Below are 18,901 nucleotides of genomic sequence, written 5' to 3' on the forward strand. Positions count from 1 at the left end.
TTCTTAAGGTACAGAGTTAGGTTGTCTATTTGTCAATGTAGATATTTATTGCTGTGAAGTTCCTTCTTAGAACTGCTTTTGCTGCATCCCGTAAGTTTTGGTATGTTGTGTTTCCATTTTCATTTGTCTCAAGATACATTTTAATTTTTCTTTTAATTCATTTTTGATCCATTGGTTGTTCAAGAGAGTGTTGTTTGATTACCATGTGTTTGTGAATTTCCACATTTCCTCCTTGCATTGATTTCTAGTCTCATACCACTGTGTTTAGAGCAGCTACTTGGCATGATTTCAGTGTTTTTGTGTTTGCTAAGACTTGTTTTGTGAGCTAATATATGGTCTATTCTAAGATATGTTCCATGTGTGCTTGAGAAGAATGCCTTTTCTGCTGTTGGGTAGAATGTTCTGTATAGTATGACCCTTGAATGACATTAGGGGTTAGGGGTGTTGAACCCCTGCACAGTCAAAATTATGCATGTAGCTTTACAATCAGCCCTTGTATCTGTGCATTCAACCAACCGTAGGTTGTGTAGTACTATAATATATATTTATTGAAAAAAAAAAATCCACATACAAGTGGACTTGGTGCAGTTCCAAGACTGTATGTCTGTTAGGTGCATTTGGTCTCTAGTGTTGTTCAGATTTGCTGTTTCCTTATTGATCTTCTGTCTGGATCATCTCCCCATTTTAGAGAGTGGGATATTAAAGAATTGTTCTATCTTCCTGATTGATGACCCTTTTATCATTATGTAATGACCTTCTTTGTCTCTTTTTTACCATTTTTAAAGCCTGTTTTTGTCTTACTTAAGTATAGCTATGCCTGCTTTTCTCTTGAATAGCATTTGCTTGAAATATCTTTTTCTGTCCCTTTACTCTCAGTCTCTGTGAGTCTTTAAGGCTAAAGAGAGTCTCTGGTAGGCTGGATCTTGGGTTTTTTTTTTTTTAATCCATTCGGCAGTTCTGTGTATTTTGGTCAGATAATTTAATCCATTTACGTTTTAAGTTACTGATAGGTAAGGACTTCTTGCCATTTTGTTGTTTTCTGGCTGTTTTGTAGATCCTTTGTTTTTTCATATTCTGTCTTTTTTTTTTTTTTTTGTATTTTGATGTCTTTTGATGTCAATATGCTTTGACTTCTTCATCATATTTTTTGGTGTAATTAGTGCAGGTTTTTCCCTATGGTTACCATGAAGCTTACATAAAATGTCTCAAGATTATAAAACTAATTCACACTAATATACTTGACATTAAGAGAATTCCTAAACTTCGCACTTTTACTTCTACCCCTCATGTTTTTGGTTTTTATATTACAGTTCATGTCTCTTTAATATTGTGTAACTAATAATGGATATTACAGTACGGTTATTAAAATTTTTTTATTATAGTTGATTTACAATGTTGTGCCCATTTCTGCTGCACAGCAAAGTGACAATTAACACCTAAAAAATATAGAACACTTCATGAATTTACATGTCAAACTTCTGCTGGGCCATGCTAATCTTCTCTGTAGCATTCCAATATTAGTATATGTGCTGCTGAAGCGAGCACTGGTTATATAGTTATTACTATGTTTGTTTTCTAAGGTTTAAATTAGAGTTGTTAGTAGATCATGCATTACTGTTACTATATTACACAATCTAACTTTGACTGTATATTTACCATTACCAGTGAGTTTTATGCTAAATTCTTTCTTATGTTTTTATGATGTTAATGAATATTCTTTTCTTTCACTCAAAAAAAAAAAAAATCTCTTTAGCATTTCACTCCTTTTTTCCCCTTAGCATCTCTTATGGTCTAGTGTGATGAGCTCCAGCTTTTGTTTGTTCAGGAATGTCTTTGTCTCTCCTCCATTTCTGAAGGACAGCTTTACCAGGTATAGATTTCTTGGTTGACACTTTCTCTCTTAAAGTATTTTAAATATGTCATCCCATTCTCTCCTGGCCTGAAACATTCCTAATGAGAAATCCACTGACAATTTTAAGGGAGCTCCCTTGTGTGTAATTTCCCTCTTTTGCTGCTTTCAAAATTGTTTCTCTTTGACTTTTGACAATTTAATTATATCCTGTTCAGGCTCAGCCTGTCTTGGATCCTTTGAGCATCATAAATCTGGACTTCCACTTTTCTCCCCAGGTTTGGGAAATTTTCAGCCATTATTGCTTTAAATATACTTTCTTTCCCTTTATCGTCTCCTCCTGTAATTCCCATAATGTGAACATTTTTTCTTTTGATTGTATCCCATAAGTCCTATAGTCTTTCTTCATACATTTTCATTCTTTTTTCTTTTAGCTCCTCTGACTGGATAATTTCAAATGCCCTGTCTTCAAGGTACTAATTCGTCTACAGGGTCGAGTCAGATTTTTAAGCTCTCTTTTGAATTCTTCATCACTGTATTTTTCAGCTATAGAATTTCTGTTTGGTTTTAGTTTGATGGTTTCTGTTTCTTTGTTGATCTTCTCGTTTTGTTCATGCATTGTTTTTGTAATTGTTTTAGTTGTCTGTGTTGTTTTTGTAGTTCACTGAACTATTTAATTCTTTGACAGGTCATAGCGCTCTCTCTTTTTTTTTTTACGGAGTTCTGGGGCCAGGGATCAGATCCAAGCTGCCGTTGTGACTCACACCATAGCTGTGGCAATGCTGGATTCTTAATCCACTGTGCCTGGTTGGGGATTGAACCTGTGTCCCAGTGCTCCAGAGATGCCACTGATCTTGTTGTGTCACAACAGGAACTCCTCTTTAGTGTCTTTATTGGAGCTTTATTAGTTTCCTTTGGTGTGTCATATTTACCAGTTTTTTCCCCTGATATTTGATTCCTTCACTTGGTTTCTGCACATTTGAGTAAATGGTCTCCTCCTGCAAACTTCACAGTTTTGCTTTGGCAGAGCCATTTCCTCACGAGTCATCTTAATTTATCTTTTTGGACTTATTACCTGGCAATGTCATTGGGCAGGTGGGGCCTGCTATCAAGGCCTGTTTTTGGAGAGGTCATGCCTGAGCTCTGAGGTTGATGAAGAGGGTGGTATTGGCCGAGAACAGTTGAATAGGACGGCTGGCTTGGTTTCCTGCCTCTCGAGCCTGTAAGATAGGCTCTGTGGTTGCCTGGGTTCTCTGGTCAGACTAACAGGACTGGGCTCTACACTCAGCAGTAGGTGGAGATGTGAATTAGCTTCTCTGCTCTGGTGGGGCAGCAGGACAGGCTCAAGCCCCAACAGGGCTTGTTGTTTGGGGACCCAAATCAAGTGAGACTTCGAACTGAATTTCCTGGCCAGACATGGCTGCTGGTTTTGCTGTGCAGACAGGGAGAATTTAGGGTCATGTTCTCTGTTAAGGTGCCACTGGAAGCAGGGCTGTTAAATGGCCTGTGCAACTCCCCATGTGTTCTGCCTAGGTTCACTGGTGAGCAGGCTGAAATCTGTATCCAGTAATGGTCAGGACTGCAAATGAGTTTTCATGTCTGGGCAGCTCCAAAAACCACAAAAATAAGGGTTTTTGTGGTCATGACTCAGGCTGACCTGTGCCCCAGATTCTGTGGCAGAACAGGGCCTCTGGCTTTGCTCTGTGGACCGTCAGCTCTGCCTGCTGGACTCTTGAGTGTTGTGGCTCTGCAGCTTCCCAGTGTTCTGGCCAGGCTTTCTGGTTGAGTGGGGCCAGGAACTACACTTAGCTGGGGTGGAGCTGTGACTTAGCTCCTCGCCCATGCAGAGCCAGGAATCCTCCAGGCCTGGTGCTGGCTCTGCAGGCAGTCAGCTCTGTTAGAGCACTGCAGGGCCAGGTATCATCCAGGTGTTCTTGCCACTGTGGGACTTCTGCTCAAGTGCTGTAGGTGGGAATCAGTTTGCCAAGATCCACAGCTGGTTGTTGTGAACCCCTCCTCCATCACAGAGTCCCAGTGGTCAAGGCCCATTGATTTCCTTGCAATCCCCTGAGGCAGACCCAGAGTGTGGGGTTCCTAAGATGTGACCCACAGTGCAGGGGTAGCTGGACGCCCACCCTGGGCTCTCCCCACTGGAGGAAGGGGAGACCTTGGTGTGGCGCTGCGTTGGTCCTGGGGTGGAGCATTGTGGTCACTATGTAGCAGTTCCTCTTACCCTTCTGATGTGGTCTCTCTTGGTCTCTGTGGTACAGGGAGTTGCTTCAACCTCACACTCATGTTCTAGAAGTCTCTCAGTGGTGTCCTGTCCATGAATAGTTTGTTCTTGTGCAGGGGTGTGAAGTCAGGAATGACCCATTTCATCACCTTGGTGATGTCACCTGTTGCTATCCTGTTTTGTTGGTTAGGTCTGCAGGTTCAGTTTGGACACCTCAAACACTTCATCTTGTTTGGCAAGGAGACAGACACCAAGGCCTCCGTAACAGGTTCTCAGATGAGATGCTCTAGTGTGGGTTGTGTATTACTGGTGGCCTCTAGCTAGGCCTGTGCTGATCAGTACTTTGTGAACTGGAGTGGTGATTGATGTCTGGATCTTGTCTTAACTTATTTCAGAAATGAGGAAATTGGGAGTCCCTGTAGTGGTGCAGCGGAAAGGAATCTGACTAGGAACCATGAGGTTGCGGGTTTGATCCCTGGCCTCGCTCAGTGGGTTAAGGATCTGGTGTTGCTGTGAGCTGTGGTGTAGGCCGGCAGCTACAGCTCCGATGGGACCCCTGGCCTGCGAATCTCCATGTGCTGTGGGTGCAGCCATAAAAAGACAAAAGACAAAAAAAAAAAAAAAAAATGAGGAAATGGAAGTCTGGAAAAATGAATCATTTTGCTAAATTGTTACACTTGCCAGTTCTTTCACTTTAGCTCGTTCCCTTGTGTTTTCTTGTGTTAAGCCTTGATCATGCCCTTTGCCCCACTGAATGGGAGAGAAATTCTCTGTACCCCAAGCTGAGGTGTTGGGTTGGTTCTTCTGCTGTCTTTGTGGGAAGGTGTGATAGGAATCCAGTTGTGTTCGAAGATTGTAATAAAAAGAGGAGTCTTTTGCCAGTTCTTCTGGCTCCTAGACAAATAATCCACCAGAAATTCAAGTTAGGGTTGAAGTCACGTTCTTGCCTCTGCCTGTTTCTGCTGGACCTATGGGCCTTGAGCACTGAGTTGGAATGGGCATGGCTGGGTGCATTAAAAGTTTGAGACAGTCTGCAGTGCATCTGATCTATAATTCATCACAGTCATCGAGGCTTTTAGGAGATAGCTAAGAGAAATTTATTTGAGCCCAAAGTGTGAAAAATGAGCATTTGGCTGCTGCTGTCACATCCTGTAAGTGTGGCCAGATGATGGGACTCAGGGGACGGAGGGGCACTTGTACGTGTGGAGCAGAGTCTCCACGAGGAGGCAGTACAGCGACTGGCCATTAGTCCGGTTCTGTCGTGCACAGCAAGGTGCTGAGGATGGACAGCCTGGGGTTCTTTTGTGGGCAGTGTGAAGTTACCAGCAGGAAAACCATGGCCTGGATGTGGGGATAGGGCATTTGGATTTATAAATTCTCCAGTTTTTACCTGCTAATGAAGGTTTTCTGAGGCACAGAAAATAAGACTTGGTGTCCCTTCTTCCTTCTAGCTGCTGTTTTCACTAGCAGAAATGATTCATTTGTGGGGAAGATGACTTGGGGTTATCTGAGGTGTTACTCTTCTTAATAAGCCGAGGCCAGCACTGTTGCTGTGGAGTGAGGTTGGGGTGCTGGGTGTGGAGATGGCACGAGGTTCTAGCCTCATGTGTTGTCACCCTTGGAGCTTCCTGTGCAACAGGCCATCTTTTCTGGGCTTGTCCTGAGAGAGTAGATGTTCTCTGGGAGGCAGAGGGCTGGGCATGGGAGGTCTGAGGGCCTCTTGGACCCCACTTGTCAGTGGAGCTGGACCTTGGGCCTCCGTCCCTGTCCTGTGAGCATCGAGTGAGCACTTAGGAAACGCAGGGCTACAGTAGGCCCTGGTGCTGTGCTGTCAACCTTCATTCTGGCCACGGTTCAGAAAACAAAAGCACGTTTCCCTTCACAGTGGGATTTCCACTGGAAGTAAAAGTGCTGGTGCTCTCAGGAGGGTGCAGGGCTGCTGTGACCGGCCTTGGGACGCTGACTCCTGCAGTGCTTGTCCAGCTCCCCTGGTTTGGGCAGCACCTCCCTGTGACTCACACCATGTGGCTTCAAGATCCTGTGAGAATCCAGTGACTTTCAACCGCCGAGAACATTGCAGAGCTCAAGAGATGTTCAGGGCAGAGTTACCTTAAATTTTTTTTTTTTAATGAGTAAAAATACAGAAAGATGCAAACCGGAGAGAATGGAGTAAACTGTAGCCTGACCTTGGCAGGACCAACTCTAGCAATACCAAGCGCAAGTTCATCTTGCACTTGACTGTCATAAGATGCTAATCCTTTTTGGCTGCGTCCCTCACACCCAGGTCCTGTGTTCTGGTTTTAGGGGAAGAGTGCTCTTTTGTCCAGGCAGGTTTTTTAACCTGAGCATCATGTCTTGTTCCATTTAGGTGTGTGTGGTTTTTTTTTTTCCCCCCACTAGGGAGATAAATTCAGGTAGAATTTAAGCATCTGGCCTAATTAAGTTTCTAATTCCGTGCTAATTAGCATGGTCAGAGTTTCACTTGAACTTGGAGTGAGAGATGTGTGTGGGGAACGGAGGGCTTCTCTGTTGTCTTGGTTTATGGGCATGTTGTTATGGTTTGTGGGCACAGGGCCCCTCGTAAAGCAGGGAAGTGTGGTTTGTGCTGTGGAAGCCCTGGTAGAGCAGCACCTATGGGTAACGGGAGCCTGCAGAAAGAGGATGAAGCAAAAGGAAGACCTCTTAGGGCATATTGGCACCTCTGTGGACTTGTAGTCCAAGAGCCACGCAGGCTAGGGAAGAGTTAGTACCATCTAGGATGTTCCGCAGCAGCAGCATAGCTCTACCATGGCAGTTAAATGTTTCCCTAGTTAGGGAGCCTTATCAATTTGCTGACTGTGTATGGTTTTTAAGCATCATGGTTGAGTTTCAGGGTCGGTGTTGTGAGGACCAGCATTTCAGATAACACCTCACTAGTGACAGATTGTCCTCTGCCCTCAGAACGTGGTGCAGTTGTCTGGCATCATGAGGAAGTGTGACAGAATGGAGGTAAGAGTTGAAGAGTAAGGGAGCAGCCACGGGGTTATACTCTTCAAACTGGGTAAAAACGTGCTTTTCACGTAACAGTTGGCTGTCCCAGTGATGGGGGTACAGTAGGAAATTTGATCGTATTCTTAGAGCTAAGCACACTTTGCCCAGAGGACTTAGAAATAACATGTTGATACCTATACGTCACTGTGACACAGACACCCAGAGTTCTTGGGATGTCAGCCCTGTTCCTGCCATTCTCAGGAATGTTCCTTATGCTGCACAGCTGAAGACCCGAAGGTGCCATGGAAATGAGGGCTGTAATAAATGCAGGTTGGTCCTACGAGAGTAGGTTTAACACACATTCAGATACTGGGTCTGATGAATTTGAATCCTATATATATGATTTTATTGGAAGTTTAACTTTCCTTTTGCCAGTTTCTGAAGTTCTTTCCCAGATTTCCTAAAAAAATTTTTTTTTTGGTAGTTTTTATGGCCATATCCATGGCATATAGAAGTTTTCGGGCCAGAGATTGAATCTGAGCCACAGCTGCACCAGACCAGGGATCAAACCCACACCTCCACCTCCTTGTGACCCCAAGCGGCTGCAGTCAAATTCTTAACCCATTTTGCGGAGGTGTGTACTCCAGATTCCTTTGTTATTTTGTTATAAAGGTAGAAGGCATAGCCCTTAATTTCAGGGGCCAGTTTTTAGCTACATTAGTCCCTGATCCTGAGAGGGCACATCTTGCCTCCCAGTGGAGGGTGTATTTGGTAATGAAAAAAATCTGGCTTAGTTAGCTTCTTTCTGGACCCTAGAAGCAGGGGTCCCTGTGCATGTTCGTAACAGGGAGTGGACAGATCTGCCCTTTTCTTAGCCTGTGTTCCCAATTCCAAAAGTTATTCTGTGTTCCTGCTCAGTGGAGTGATAGAAAATGAAGCTGGTGTTACACTGACTAGAGAGTGGGGCTGTGTCTGGAGTTCATACTAGACGGGTAGATACTTGCACAGCACTAACGACCTGGGCACGTATCCATCCATCCCACAGCCCCTTGTGAAAAAGCATGGCAGTGTGTCAGGAAATCTTCCTTAATCCCTAGTCTGTGTGGGAAGGTCCCAGGTACTAGAAGTCTGTGACCTGGGATCTGCCTTTGGTGGCTGGTCTCTGCTGCTAAAGGTATGTGCACTCCAAACCACAGAACCAGTGATGTCAGTGCCCAGCAAGTCTAGTTGTTGCTAGTGGTGGCATTACTTGGAATTGAGCACTGTGCCCCCCCACCCACCCAAATGGAGTAGGTGAGTGTGTATTTATATAAAGCACTTGATTGCCTTGACTTGTCAGTGCCTTGCTTATTGCTTAATAAAAATGCAGTTCTCTAAGTCAGTAGAAAATCACAAAGATTTCAGTCTTGAGCTAAAACTTTGTAGGCTGAGGTGGACCTGGGGTTGGCTGAGTACAGTAAAAGACATCAAGAAAGAGGCATGTGAATCTTCCTTGAGACCCTCCTGCAGGGTCAGATAGGCTCTGGTCAAGACTGCAGCCTCAGGTGTTGGTCACCAGGTGCCCAAAGGAGAGCATGTGCATAGGCTATCGCAGGCCCTGTCCTGACTTGACCGTGGGATGCATCTGCCACTCCTGGCTCTGCAGCTGGGGATGCACTCGGTGATCTTGCAAAAAGGAATTTGCCAAGCAGTGATGTGACAGCTGAATTAGCACTTTATTAAAAATGACAATAGAAAAGTACCTTTAAACAATTTATAAAAGCATAATAGACTGTGTGGACGCTTTCCTTAGAGACAGGCAGGGTCATCATGAAGCCTGTGCTGCCGCTGAAGGCCAGAGCAGGGCTTGGGCACAGCAGAGATGGCCCTCCCCTCATTTGTCCTGAGGGTGAGAGCCCCTCACCCTGGCTGTTCTTGTTGTATGTGATGACCTTTACAAGCTTCTTGACATCTGTTTCTAGTGAAAAATAAACTCAAAACCCAATACCAACCATATAATCATTAAAACATTGAAATCTTCACACTGTGTGAGCAGATCAGTAGGGAAGCTTGTGATCATGTTTAGCTATATCAGAAACTTCTTAGGTAAATACACTTTACACATGGCTCTTTTACAGCAATGGGGAGAGAATGAGCTGCCGTAGACTCTGGGAAGTGTCGTGCGTGACACGAGACTCACTCTGGCTTTGATGGAGTCTTGAAGCAAGATGACATGTTATTCATTCCAGATGCCCACTGGCTGCGCCCTCTCTCCCTGGGTTGGTATGGTAGGTAGGTAGTGTCACAGTGAGCATGTGGGATTTAAGATCAGGTTTTCTTTTTTTATTTTTACTTCTTTCCTTTTTAGGGCCGCTCCTGCAGCATATGGAGGTTCCCAGGCTAGGGGCCGAATGGGAGCTGTATAGCTGCCAGCCTGCGCCACAGCCATGCCAGATCTGAGCCTCATCTGCAAGCTACAGCACAGCTCACAGCAGCGCTGGATCGAACCCCTCTCTTCGTGGATACTGGTTGGGCTCATAATCTGCTGAGCCAAAAGGGGAACTCCAAGAGCTGTTTTTAAATGGTTGTTGGGCCTGGTGGTGCCAGGACAGAGGAGCACCAGCTCAGTTCAACCCATGTTTTTTGCAGAACCACTTGAGAAACAGGTGGCTTAACAGAGCCAACGTCCCTTCCTAGCATGTCCACTGGGGGAGTTGGCACCAGTAGGGCACACATGGGAGTGTGCTGTCAGAAAAACCAAAGATGGCAAAACCCAACACTTAAGCATACTGTTTGTATAGTCACCCCTGGAGCTGCCAGGCTTTCAAAAGGTGTCCTCTGGAGAGGCTGCTTTTGCCCAGTGAGGAAACTGCGGTACAGATAGACGCTCCTGGAGGCTTCGATTGTCTTGCAGGGATGTCCTACTGGAACTGGGAGTCTGCACAGCACAAGCACAGTTCTAACATCTAACACCGCGTTGCTAAGGGATCCTGACTCAGACCAGGCAAAGAGATGTCTGTACATTCACGATACGATTCTGGAAATTTTGATAATACTCAAAAACATGCCTCAAACATGCAGCTTATGTTAGAGGAAAAAAAATAGACATTTTTAATTACAAGCATTCAAAAGTCAAGCACAAAATATGTGATCCAACCCAGTGTAAGAGCATCCATCCTGTCATACTTAAAGGTTTGATATAAAAATACTCACTCTCTTGGTTTTATCGTTGACATCTTTTATGTTTCATTTGAAAATATCTCCAAACTGTACAGAAATGTATGTCAGACCATGCGTTCACAAATAACACACTATTTCTTACAATTATACAGTGTAAAAGAGTAAAACTTTTTATTATATTTTTTCTTCGAGAAAAACAGATGTGTGATAGAGGCTGTGGCAAAGTCTTGAAGGGGTCAAAACTGGGCAAGGTTTTTTCAAGCCTGAAACAGAAAGAAAATGTGTAAGGAGAGCAGCTGTCACAAGTGCATGCAGCATTTCCTTCAGGCGCAGGGCTGTTTGGACATGCCAGCGGACGGAGGTCATGGCTTAGCAGCCCTGGGTGAGTCCCATGGAGGCACATGCCAACCTCACACGGGCATCGGTGGTCTCTTTCCTTACACAGGGAGCGTGTATTTCATTTCTCTCTCTCCCCTACTAGAAACTTTCTAAAACCTCATTCCCCTGCAGTTGTAAGCATTCATGGCTGTTTTGCTTTGTGGCAAGGAAAAAAAAAAAAGGCTTCAGACAATCACTGAGTCTTCCTGACAGACAATGGCAGAGTCCCACCCTGGTCCCAGGAGTTTCTGAAATGCGGCCCCGCTCCTGTGTCTAGATTTTCATCACTTAGGTAAAGGCTGCACTGTAAGAGTGCTACTTTTACTCTGTCATTCATTTCACTTTTCTCGTCAACTCCCCCATCCCTGGTTTTCTTGTCAGACTCACATAAATCTGAGAGGTAGATGCAGAAGTAATTAGAAACTAGAATTTTGGAGTTCCTGTTGTGGCGCACCAGAATTGAATCTGACTAGTATCCGTGAGGATGTAGGTCTCATCACTGGCCTTGGTCAGTGGGTTAAGGACCTAGTGTTGCTGTGAGCTGATGAGGTGTGGGTCACAGATGAGGCTGGAATCCTGTGTTGCTGTGGCTGTAGCCAGCAGCTGTAGCTCCGATTCAACACCTAGCATGGGCACTTTCATATGCCGTGATGCGGCAGTGAGAAGCAAAAAACAAAACCTAGAATTCCGTGTTTGCATGTGGAAGCAAGCTGTCACTATTGATGTCATACACTGCCCTCAGACTTACTTGGGAAAGTGTGTATTTAGCAGCAAATCCTGAAATAAGGTACATATTTAACACTCTCCAACTCAGCTAACTGGCCAATCTTAATACTCCTATCCAAACCAGATCTTACGGTACCAGCTGGATCTGAACTATGACCCAGTGTATCTTGACAGCCTAGTTTTTAGATGACAGTGTGAATAGGTAAAGACAGTAGTGAGCCACCAATCAGAAGACCCAATATAAATACCACATACTTATTATGGACCATGAAAAAATCCACAGGGAGAAATGAAGGTGTTGCTTTGAAGAATAGGGACTTGGCCACCCAGAACCTCCTCTATAATGTTAGAATAACACCTGTCTCTTCAGCTTGTTGGAACTGTTAGTCCTAGCCCATCATTTTATTATGATTAGGATAATGAGAGTGCCCTTCAGTTTAGAAATGCTCCCAACTTGAGCTCTAGAAGCCCCTTACTTTCTCAGAATTCTCTGAAATGACTTTTCCAGCAGGAGGATCACTTTGAGAAAAATCCCACTGCGGGGTTTTTTTTTGGTTTTTTTTGTTTTTTTTTTTTGTCTTTTTAGGGCTGCACCAGTGGCATATGGAAGTTCCCAGGCTTGGAGTAGAATTGGAGCTGTAGCCACAAGCATATGTCACAGCCACAGCAATGCCAGATCTGAGCCACGCCTGCGACCTACCCCACAGCTCACGGCAACGCCGGATCCTTAACCCACTGAGTGAGGCCTGAGATCGAACCTGCATCCTCATGGATACTAGTCAGATTCGTTTCTGCTGAGCCATGACAGGAACTCTGAAGATCCCACTTTGACTCCTTTGCTTCCCCTGGTGCCCAGCACAGAGGGGATGGGAGATGATGTATCTAAGTGGGCCAGGACCGCTCACACCCCATCTTTGGTGCAGGTCACATGGCCTGTGATCCTTAGCAGGACCAGCAGGAGGACTCCCTCTGGAAAGTGCCACCTCTTCTGCTACCCCCTGACTTCTCCCTGGCAGGGGTGGGGCTGTAGGCTCCCAGGATCCAATCCAGGTGTGCCTGGCATGAAGCAGCCCTGGCCGGGTGGCAGGACTAAGCATGCCCAGACTTGGGGCATCTTCCCAAGGGGTCAGGCATTATCTTTGGGGCTGTAGCAGCTGATGTTCCCCAGTGAACTCACAAGCTCTGGCCTCATGCCCCCACAAAGGTCTGGCCCGTGGCCCTCTGGCTGCCACAGGTGGCTCCCCCAGCTCCCTCCCAGTCTCTGTCAACAGAAGAGGGAAACCAGCTTCGGGAACAGGAGACAAGGCCAGTTTCCTTCCTCCACACCCTGGGCTTGTCAGGCCTAGAGTGACAAGTTCTCTGTCATCTCAAATTTGGCCACGTACCAGCAACCCAAACTGTACGTTGATTCCGGGAAATAGTTTCTGAGGAACAGCAGTTCCCACTTTGGGACAGTTCAACAGGGACAGCACCGGGCAGCTCCTGGGCTCTGGGAACCTAAGAGACCTGGCAGCCACCAGCAGCCTCTTACAGAGCAGGGCCTGGGAGGGTCATCCTGGAAAGTGGCTGAGACTGGGTGTGGTGACTCCACACTGTGACCAAAGGCCTGAAACCAAAGCTGCCCCACCTTCAAGGACTGCATGAGCAGGCGAGGAACACTCCACCTTCCACAGCTGGACCATCTGGGTAAGGACGGACACGGCTGTACAGTCCCCCCTGGCCCTGGCTGGGTAAGGAAGGGCCAGGCCGGCTGGGCCTGCTTGCTCTGAGCAGGGATCAAAGGCTATCTCTGAGCAAGCGCAGGTTACCAGCTCTGGCTGCTTTGTGGTTCCACAGATCCCAGGCTGTTCTCCCCATTCTGATCAGCTTTGCCCTGGATGTTTCTGCCACCACCTCAAAGGCAACACCTCTGTACCCAGACTCTCCAGCTTCCCTTCCCACGGCTCTGTCCCTGACACGAATCTGCACCCTCTGGTCACTCTGTCCCTTCCTGACACTGGTGTCACGACCTTGGTTTGCTTCTCCTGTTTTGTGCTTCCTCTTGACTCTCCCTGCATTATGCTTTGGGCAGCAAGATGAGACTCCTAAAGCATCTCCCTTGACCTTGCTCACATCTCCAGTGCCTCCCCAAGACCCTCAGCTTCGTCATGATCCATAGGAACATGCTGGCCCTATTCCTGCCTCCTCCCTTGTGTGAGGAGATACTCAGAACGTGCAAACCCTACTATTCCTCACAACCCAGTTGAAAACCCCACTTCCTCAGACCTTTCTCGACCCTTCAGCCTATGGGCTTTCTCCTCTCAGCTCTTACAAGGAGCTCTCACTGTCCAGGCCACACCTGGGCTTTCTCAAGGATTACCTTGATTATTTTTCCCTCAAGGCTATCTCTGCCTCCCTCTACTCCAAACTTACTCACTTGCATGTAGCAAAAATGCAGGCACTTTGACAAATGAAACAAGAGCGATGTGGATTGCCTGCCTGGATAAAACCTGGGCTGGGCTGAGAGCTTGGGGGGCTGTGCCCAGGGGCCATGTGGGCCCTGCTCACCGGCCTGAGGGCGGCCTCTCCAGAGAGCTGATCCCGGGCATGGGATGGTGCCTCCAGCTCTCCCATAAGCCACCCACCTGACTTCATGGTACTCTGGGCCTCCAAGCAGAGAAAGGTGGACAGGGCCGGTCAGTCTTGGCTGAGTGCAAAGACTGATCTTTGGGACTGAAAAAGATCAGGGAAGGGGGTGTGAGTCGATGGCTTCCTGAGCTTTTCCATAACTGTGCTGGGTGAGTGCAGTTCTCACATGGGAAAAGAATGCGTGTGCACTGCCACAGATGTTCCAGACCGAACAGAAGGTCAAAATGTGGCTATTTCAGTCCCTGTAAACAAGGAAAGGGGTTTAGCTAGGAACGGAGTTCAAACCCTGGAATGTATTAACAAGGACATTTTAAACAGAATGCGAAGACATCCGGGAAGAGAGCACTGTGGGGGGTGGGGGAGGGCTAGGCTCTGTTGAGAGAGCAGACTCTCCTCACAACCTTTCCCAAAAGGGGGTCAACTAGGGCATGCATGTGACGTGATAAACAAGGGAACAAAATGTGTATAAAGTCTGGTCTGAAACAGGTCACAACTGTCCCCATTTGAAGACAGAATGTGGCCCCTTGGTACTTGGGGACAGCAGCTACTGGGCAGGGGTCGAGGTGCTGGCTGCCTGCAGTGGGGGTGGGGGAGCAATGTGGAGACAGGACAGGCTGCTCTTGCCTGACACAAGGCCGTAAGTTGGTGCATTAGAGTCTGTTTATGCCAGCAATAAAAAAAATCCTGTTTCCCCCCATTCCATTGACACATACTTGACCTATTTACTAATAATTTCTTCCCCAAGAGCTTCTCTTAACATTTATTCATTTTTACCAAAAGTCAGGTAAGGAATATTTCTTTCCACCCAAATCCCAATAAACGTGGGGCATCCTATGACTAAGGTTTTTAGTAAGAGTGGTTTGGTTTTCATTTTATACCTGTCAGCTTGATTTTTAAGAAAACAAATGCTAGTATTCATTTGTAATAAAAAAGCTTATTAGTAAAAAGGTTCAGTCTATGAAGCCTCCAGGGAACAGCCTTCAGTAGGTAGGCAGAAAATCCTCCCTATTCTAACGCTGCCGCCCCACCCCCACCTCCACCCCACCCCCAGAGTTTCTTGTGTGGATCCCAGCCCCCGCCCTCAGAAGGCCCCACCTTGGGGCCAGACATCCTCATCACTGCCCAGGCCTGTCTCCAGAAGCAGTGTCCTCTGACTTGGGATCTGGGGAGAGAAAAGCCTCCTTCACTCTTAGGACCAGTGAGTGGCCCTGGAATTGGCGAGCCCCACTGTGAATAAGGCTGGGACTGAAGACACTCTCCCCACTACTGGTTCCCCACGCCCCAGGACCTTGCGCCCTAGGGCCACGCCGCTGTTATCCTTCCCTGGGTCAACAGGCCCTTACACTGACTTTTGTTGCTTCCTAGCGGGGTTAAGGCCTGGGTTGATTTACTGGATTCTAAAAAAAATATATATATATATATATATATATATATCACTAACCTGCTTCCAAAATACTGTATAGGTAGCTTTTAATTGGTCCTTCAATTCCACAGAGGAGAGCGGAAGGCAAAAACAATTTTAAACAGTGCTGCTGAGTGGTGCCATGAATTAGAATATTGTGAGCATCGTTATTCAGCACCATGACTGAAGGAAAACCTGACTAATTAGAAAGCAGGCTGCAGGACTAGCAGGATAGCTGCTGGCTGCCCTGTGTGATGTGGAAGAACATGTGCTTGTTGGTAAGTCTGCCTGTCCAGGCAGAGAAGCCCGGATGAGGCCCATGCCTGCACCTCTGGAGGGCACTGAGAAGTGTGTTCCGAGCACCAGATTATTTACCCAAATGCGGTAATAACCTCCTAGGCCCAACTGCCTGGTTCTCTGTCCTTAGCAGGAATCTTGTTCTTGTTCTGACTCATCTTTCTTTATAGGCCCTTCAGAGGGATGAAATCTGCCACCTTATTTGGGCTGAGACCTAACTGCTGTTGGCCTGCGCCTGGCATTCCTGCTGTTCTAGGTCAAGCTTTCCAGAGACTGGAAGCCCCACATGGTGCCCAGCAGGCGGGTCACCTCTGGGGACGCTGCCTCAGTGTTCTGAGACCACGCTTCCTGCTAGAAGTGGACAAACTGAGAAGTGACAGCTGGTTATCAATGGAAAAGACAAGTCACCAAAATCTTCCACCACTAGAAAAGCCCTGCAGTTTAGAGGAATCCAGTGAGACTCCATTACAACTCAGTCATGCCCCAGGGCAGTCCCCCTATTTCTGAAGAGAAAAATGCCTCCAAATCATCAAGTAAGGGCACTCTACCCAGTATAATTGGATTAATACATCAAAAAGACAAGACATACTATGCAGATTTCCACCAAAATGGTTTTAAAAAAAGGGGGTGGGGGAGATCCTATTGTGGTGCAGCAGAAACAAATCTGACTAGTATCCATGAAGATACGGGTTCAAGCTTTGGCATTGCCGTGAGCTGTGGTATAGGCTGCAGACGTGGCTCAGATCCTACATTGCTAGGGTTGTGTAGGCCAGCAGCTGCAGCTCGGATTCAACCCCTAGCCTGGGACTTTCCATAGGCTGTGGTGTGGCCCTAAAAAGAAAAAAAGGAGTTCCCATCGTGGCTCAGTGGTTAACGAATCTGACTAGGAACCATGAGGTTGCGGGTTTGATCCCTGGCCTTTCTCAGCGGGTTAAGGATCCGGTGTTGCCGTGAGCTGTGGTGTAGGTTGCAGATGCGGCTCGGATCCCGTGTTGCTGTGGCTCTGGTGTAGGCCAGTGGCTACAGCTCCTATTCCACCCCTAGCCTGGGAACCTCCATATGCCGCGGGAGTGGCCCAAGAGATGGCAAAAAGACAAACAAAAAACAAACAAAAAAATGCTTATCAGGGCTTGAAGGGAAAAATCTCATTTACGTTTCAGTTCCCTGGGGTGGAAATCTCATCCCCAGAAACTGCTGGATCAGCAGGTATGGGCAGCATCACCCACCCAGCAAGGACAAGTGCTGGGTCTGTGCTCCGAGGGGCTGCAGAGCTTACTTGCTACTGTGGGACGACTGTCCCTCAGCTGGCGGTGGCTGAAGGAAAGAGCGAGGAGCACACCATGGTCACTGGTGCCCACAGCAGCCGGCCTCAACTCATGGCACCTGCTGCAACCCTGGAGAGGTCCTCCCCCCACTGTTCCCCATGGCTGAGCACCACCCTGGACATGCTGCTTCTCTGAAGAAGCAGCAGTGCCTGGAACTCACCAGCACGCTCCAGTTTTGTAGAACAGCTCAAGAACAGTAGCCACTTGAAGATCGAGTTAATACCCACAAGACAGATTGCAGCCACCATCACACACCTGGAACCTGGGGTGGAGAAGGAGATGCTGTGTTAACATGCATGGTGATGCCCACCCTGGCCGCTGGCTCCTCTGGGGCCTCACAGACCAGCTAGCTCTGAGGCAGAGGCACCAAAGTCCAGAGGAGAAGACCACCAGGAGTGGCATGACACCAGTGCATGAAGAGCTGGTGGCCGGGATGTGGTGGAGCAGGGAGAGAGGGTTCTTGGGAGTGACATACATGTCCTGGCTGCAGAGAGTGGCCCCCAGGGACTCCCTGGCAGTGAGCCCAGTTGTGTGTGTGGGGGGGGGGGACACCTAGAGAAAAGCATGCCCTTTGGGGCACAAGTGTATAAGCCATGGGCGGGGGAGGGAACACAGAGAGACAGGGCCTCTGCATACATGTCCCCATGAGCTGGATCCCCAGGCCTGTGTCCAAAAGCCAGGCCAGGAATGGTTCAGGACCCAAGGCCCTGATGAGAGGAAAAGTGTGACACCCAGCTGCCTCCAGGGACCGCCCCAGAGTCCAGCATTGGCTCTGGTCAGCCTGAGGCCACAGAAACAGCTCTCCAGGGGAGCCCGGGCCGTCACGGGTGACGAGCTCCACTTTGCACCAGGCACCTACCAGAAAACAGAAATCCAAAGCAAACACTTGTAAGCAGACCCTGCTTGTCCCAGGATCTGAGAATTTCGAAATAAAGTGCAGAGACCCAGAACACAATACATTTTTACTACCCTTCCTGCAGGCATGGCTGCCCTAGGCCAGATGGATTCCTGGGGCTGAGGAGGGAAGCCCAGGCCCAGCAAGTGGATGCCAGCACCCTGTTCCCTGCTAACATCTCTCTGGTTCTCTGTGCACCCTCCTGCCTGTGAGCACTGTGCAAAGCCTGGGATGTCCGGCTGGCCTGAGTCCCCCCACCCCCAGGTGCTGCAGGGAGCCTGTTCCTGTGCTCACATCACCTCTGGGATCAGGGGAGGCTGGGGGAAAGATCACCTTCTCAGGGTACAGCTGACTCTTTTCAGATTAGGAAAAGACAAATTTCCCCAGAATTTCATTATACAAACATTAAAAGATGAGTAGATATGATTCCAGTCTCCTAGTAAAAGTTGGGTTATTTGAGGATAGGAAAATAAATGCTCACCTCTGCAAACGAAAGCTATCAGTTCACCCAACTTTTTCCCTGCAGTGTCTGCACTTGCCAAGAGCAGACCGGCAGCAGACCTGGGAGGGGGGCGGGGGAGCTCCTGGGCGGTCAGACCAGGGCTGCATTTTTAGGATGCCTGTCATGTAAGGAATCACACTGCTGACCAGATTCCTCTCAGCCTCTGGGCTTAAGCTAATCAGGATGACTCAGGACCGCTGATTTAAGAGTCCTGAGACCCTTGATTCCTAGGAGCACTGAGCTGCTCTTTGCAATTATGACATCAGGCAGAAGCACTGATCTGCACACTTGGCTTACTGGGTATGCAGAGAGACTCGGGGGCCAGAGTCTACACAGACACCCTGAGAACACAAAACACCAGAGGGAGGAGCTCCCGTTGTGGCTAGGTTCCCGTTGTGGTGGGTTCCACCCCCAGCTCCACTCAGTGGGTTAAGGATCTGGTGTTCCCGTGAGCTGCGGTGTAGGTTCTAGATGTGCCTGGGATCTGGTGTTGTCCTAGCTGTGGCATAGGCAGGCAGCTGCAGCTCTTATTTGACC

General features: G+C 47.7%; 1 protein-coding gene, 1 long non-coding RNA gene and 1 other non-coding gene across 11 annotated transcripts in view; 1 reads left to right on the plus strand and 2 right to left on the minus strand.

Annotated features, from left to right (window-relative positions):
• Nucleotides 1–1,439: 1,439 nt before the first annotated feature.
• Nucleotides 1,440–1,545, minus strand: LOC146395891 (U6 spliceosomal RNA). Its single transcript, XR_014830667.1, has one exon. It is a non-coding gene; the product is annotated as a U6 spliceosomal RNA (small nuclear RNA).
• A 7,203-nt stretch (nt 1,546–8,748) lies between these two features.
• The window catches only part of RBPMS (RNA binding protein, mRNA processing factor), a 186,947-nt gene continuing 176,794 nt past the window's right edge, over nt 8,749–18,901 (minus strand). For 4 of the 9 annotated variants that reach the window (XR_014829947.1, XR_014829944.1, XR_014829941.1 and 1 more), the window contains 2 exons: nt 17,128–17,229; nt 8,749–10,474 (listed from right to left, as the gene is read on the minus strand). Coding sequence is in view for 2 of the 9 variants with exons in the window: in XM_085000184.1 (XP_084856310.1) it covers nt 10,255–10,474 (220 nt within the window). In the remaining 7 variants the exon portion in view is untranslated. Of the gene's footprint in view, nt 11,934–16,717; nt 17,230–18,901 lie in introns of all 9 variants that reach the window. The other 5 variants (XM_085000184.1, XM_085000186.1, XM_085000183.1 and 2 more) reach the window with 3 other exon arrangements.
• On the plus strand, nt 12,722–17,917 carry LOC146395892 (uncharacterized). Its single transcript, XR_014829953.1, has 2 exons — nt 12,722–13,001; nt 15,813–17,917. It is a non-coding gene; the product is annotated as an uncharacterized LOC146395892 (long non-coding RNA).

The sequence above is a fragment of the Sus scrofa genome, chromosome 15, assembly GCF_054392235.1.
Source record: "Sus scrofa isolate SSC_HxYL_T2T_F1_AM1 chromosome 15, Sscrofa_HxYL_maternal_Yorkshire_Landrace_v2.0, whole genome shotgun sequence".
NCBI classification, from domain to species: Eukaryota; Metazoa; Chordata; class Mammalia; order Artiodactyla; family Suidae; genus Sus; species Sus scrofa.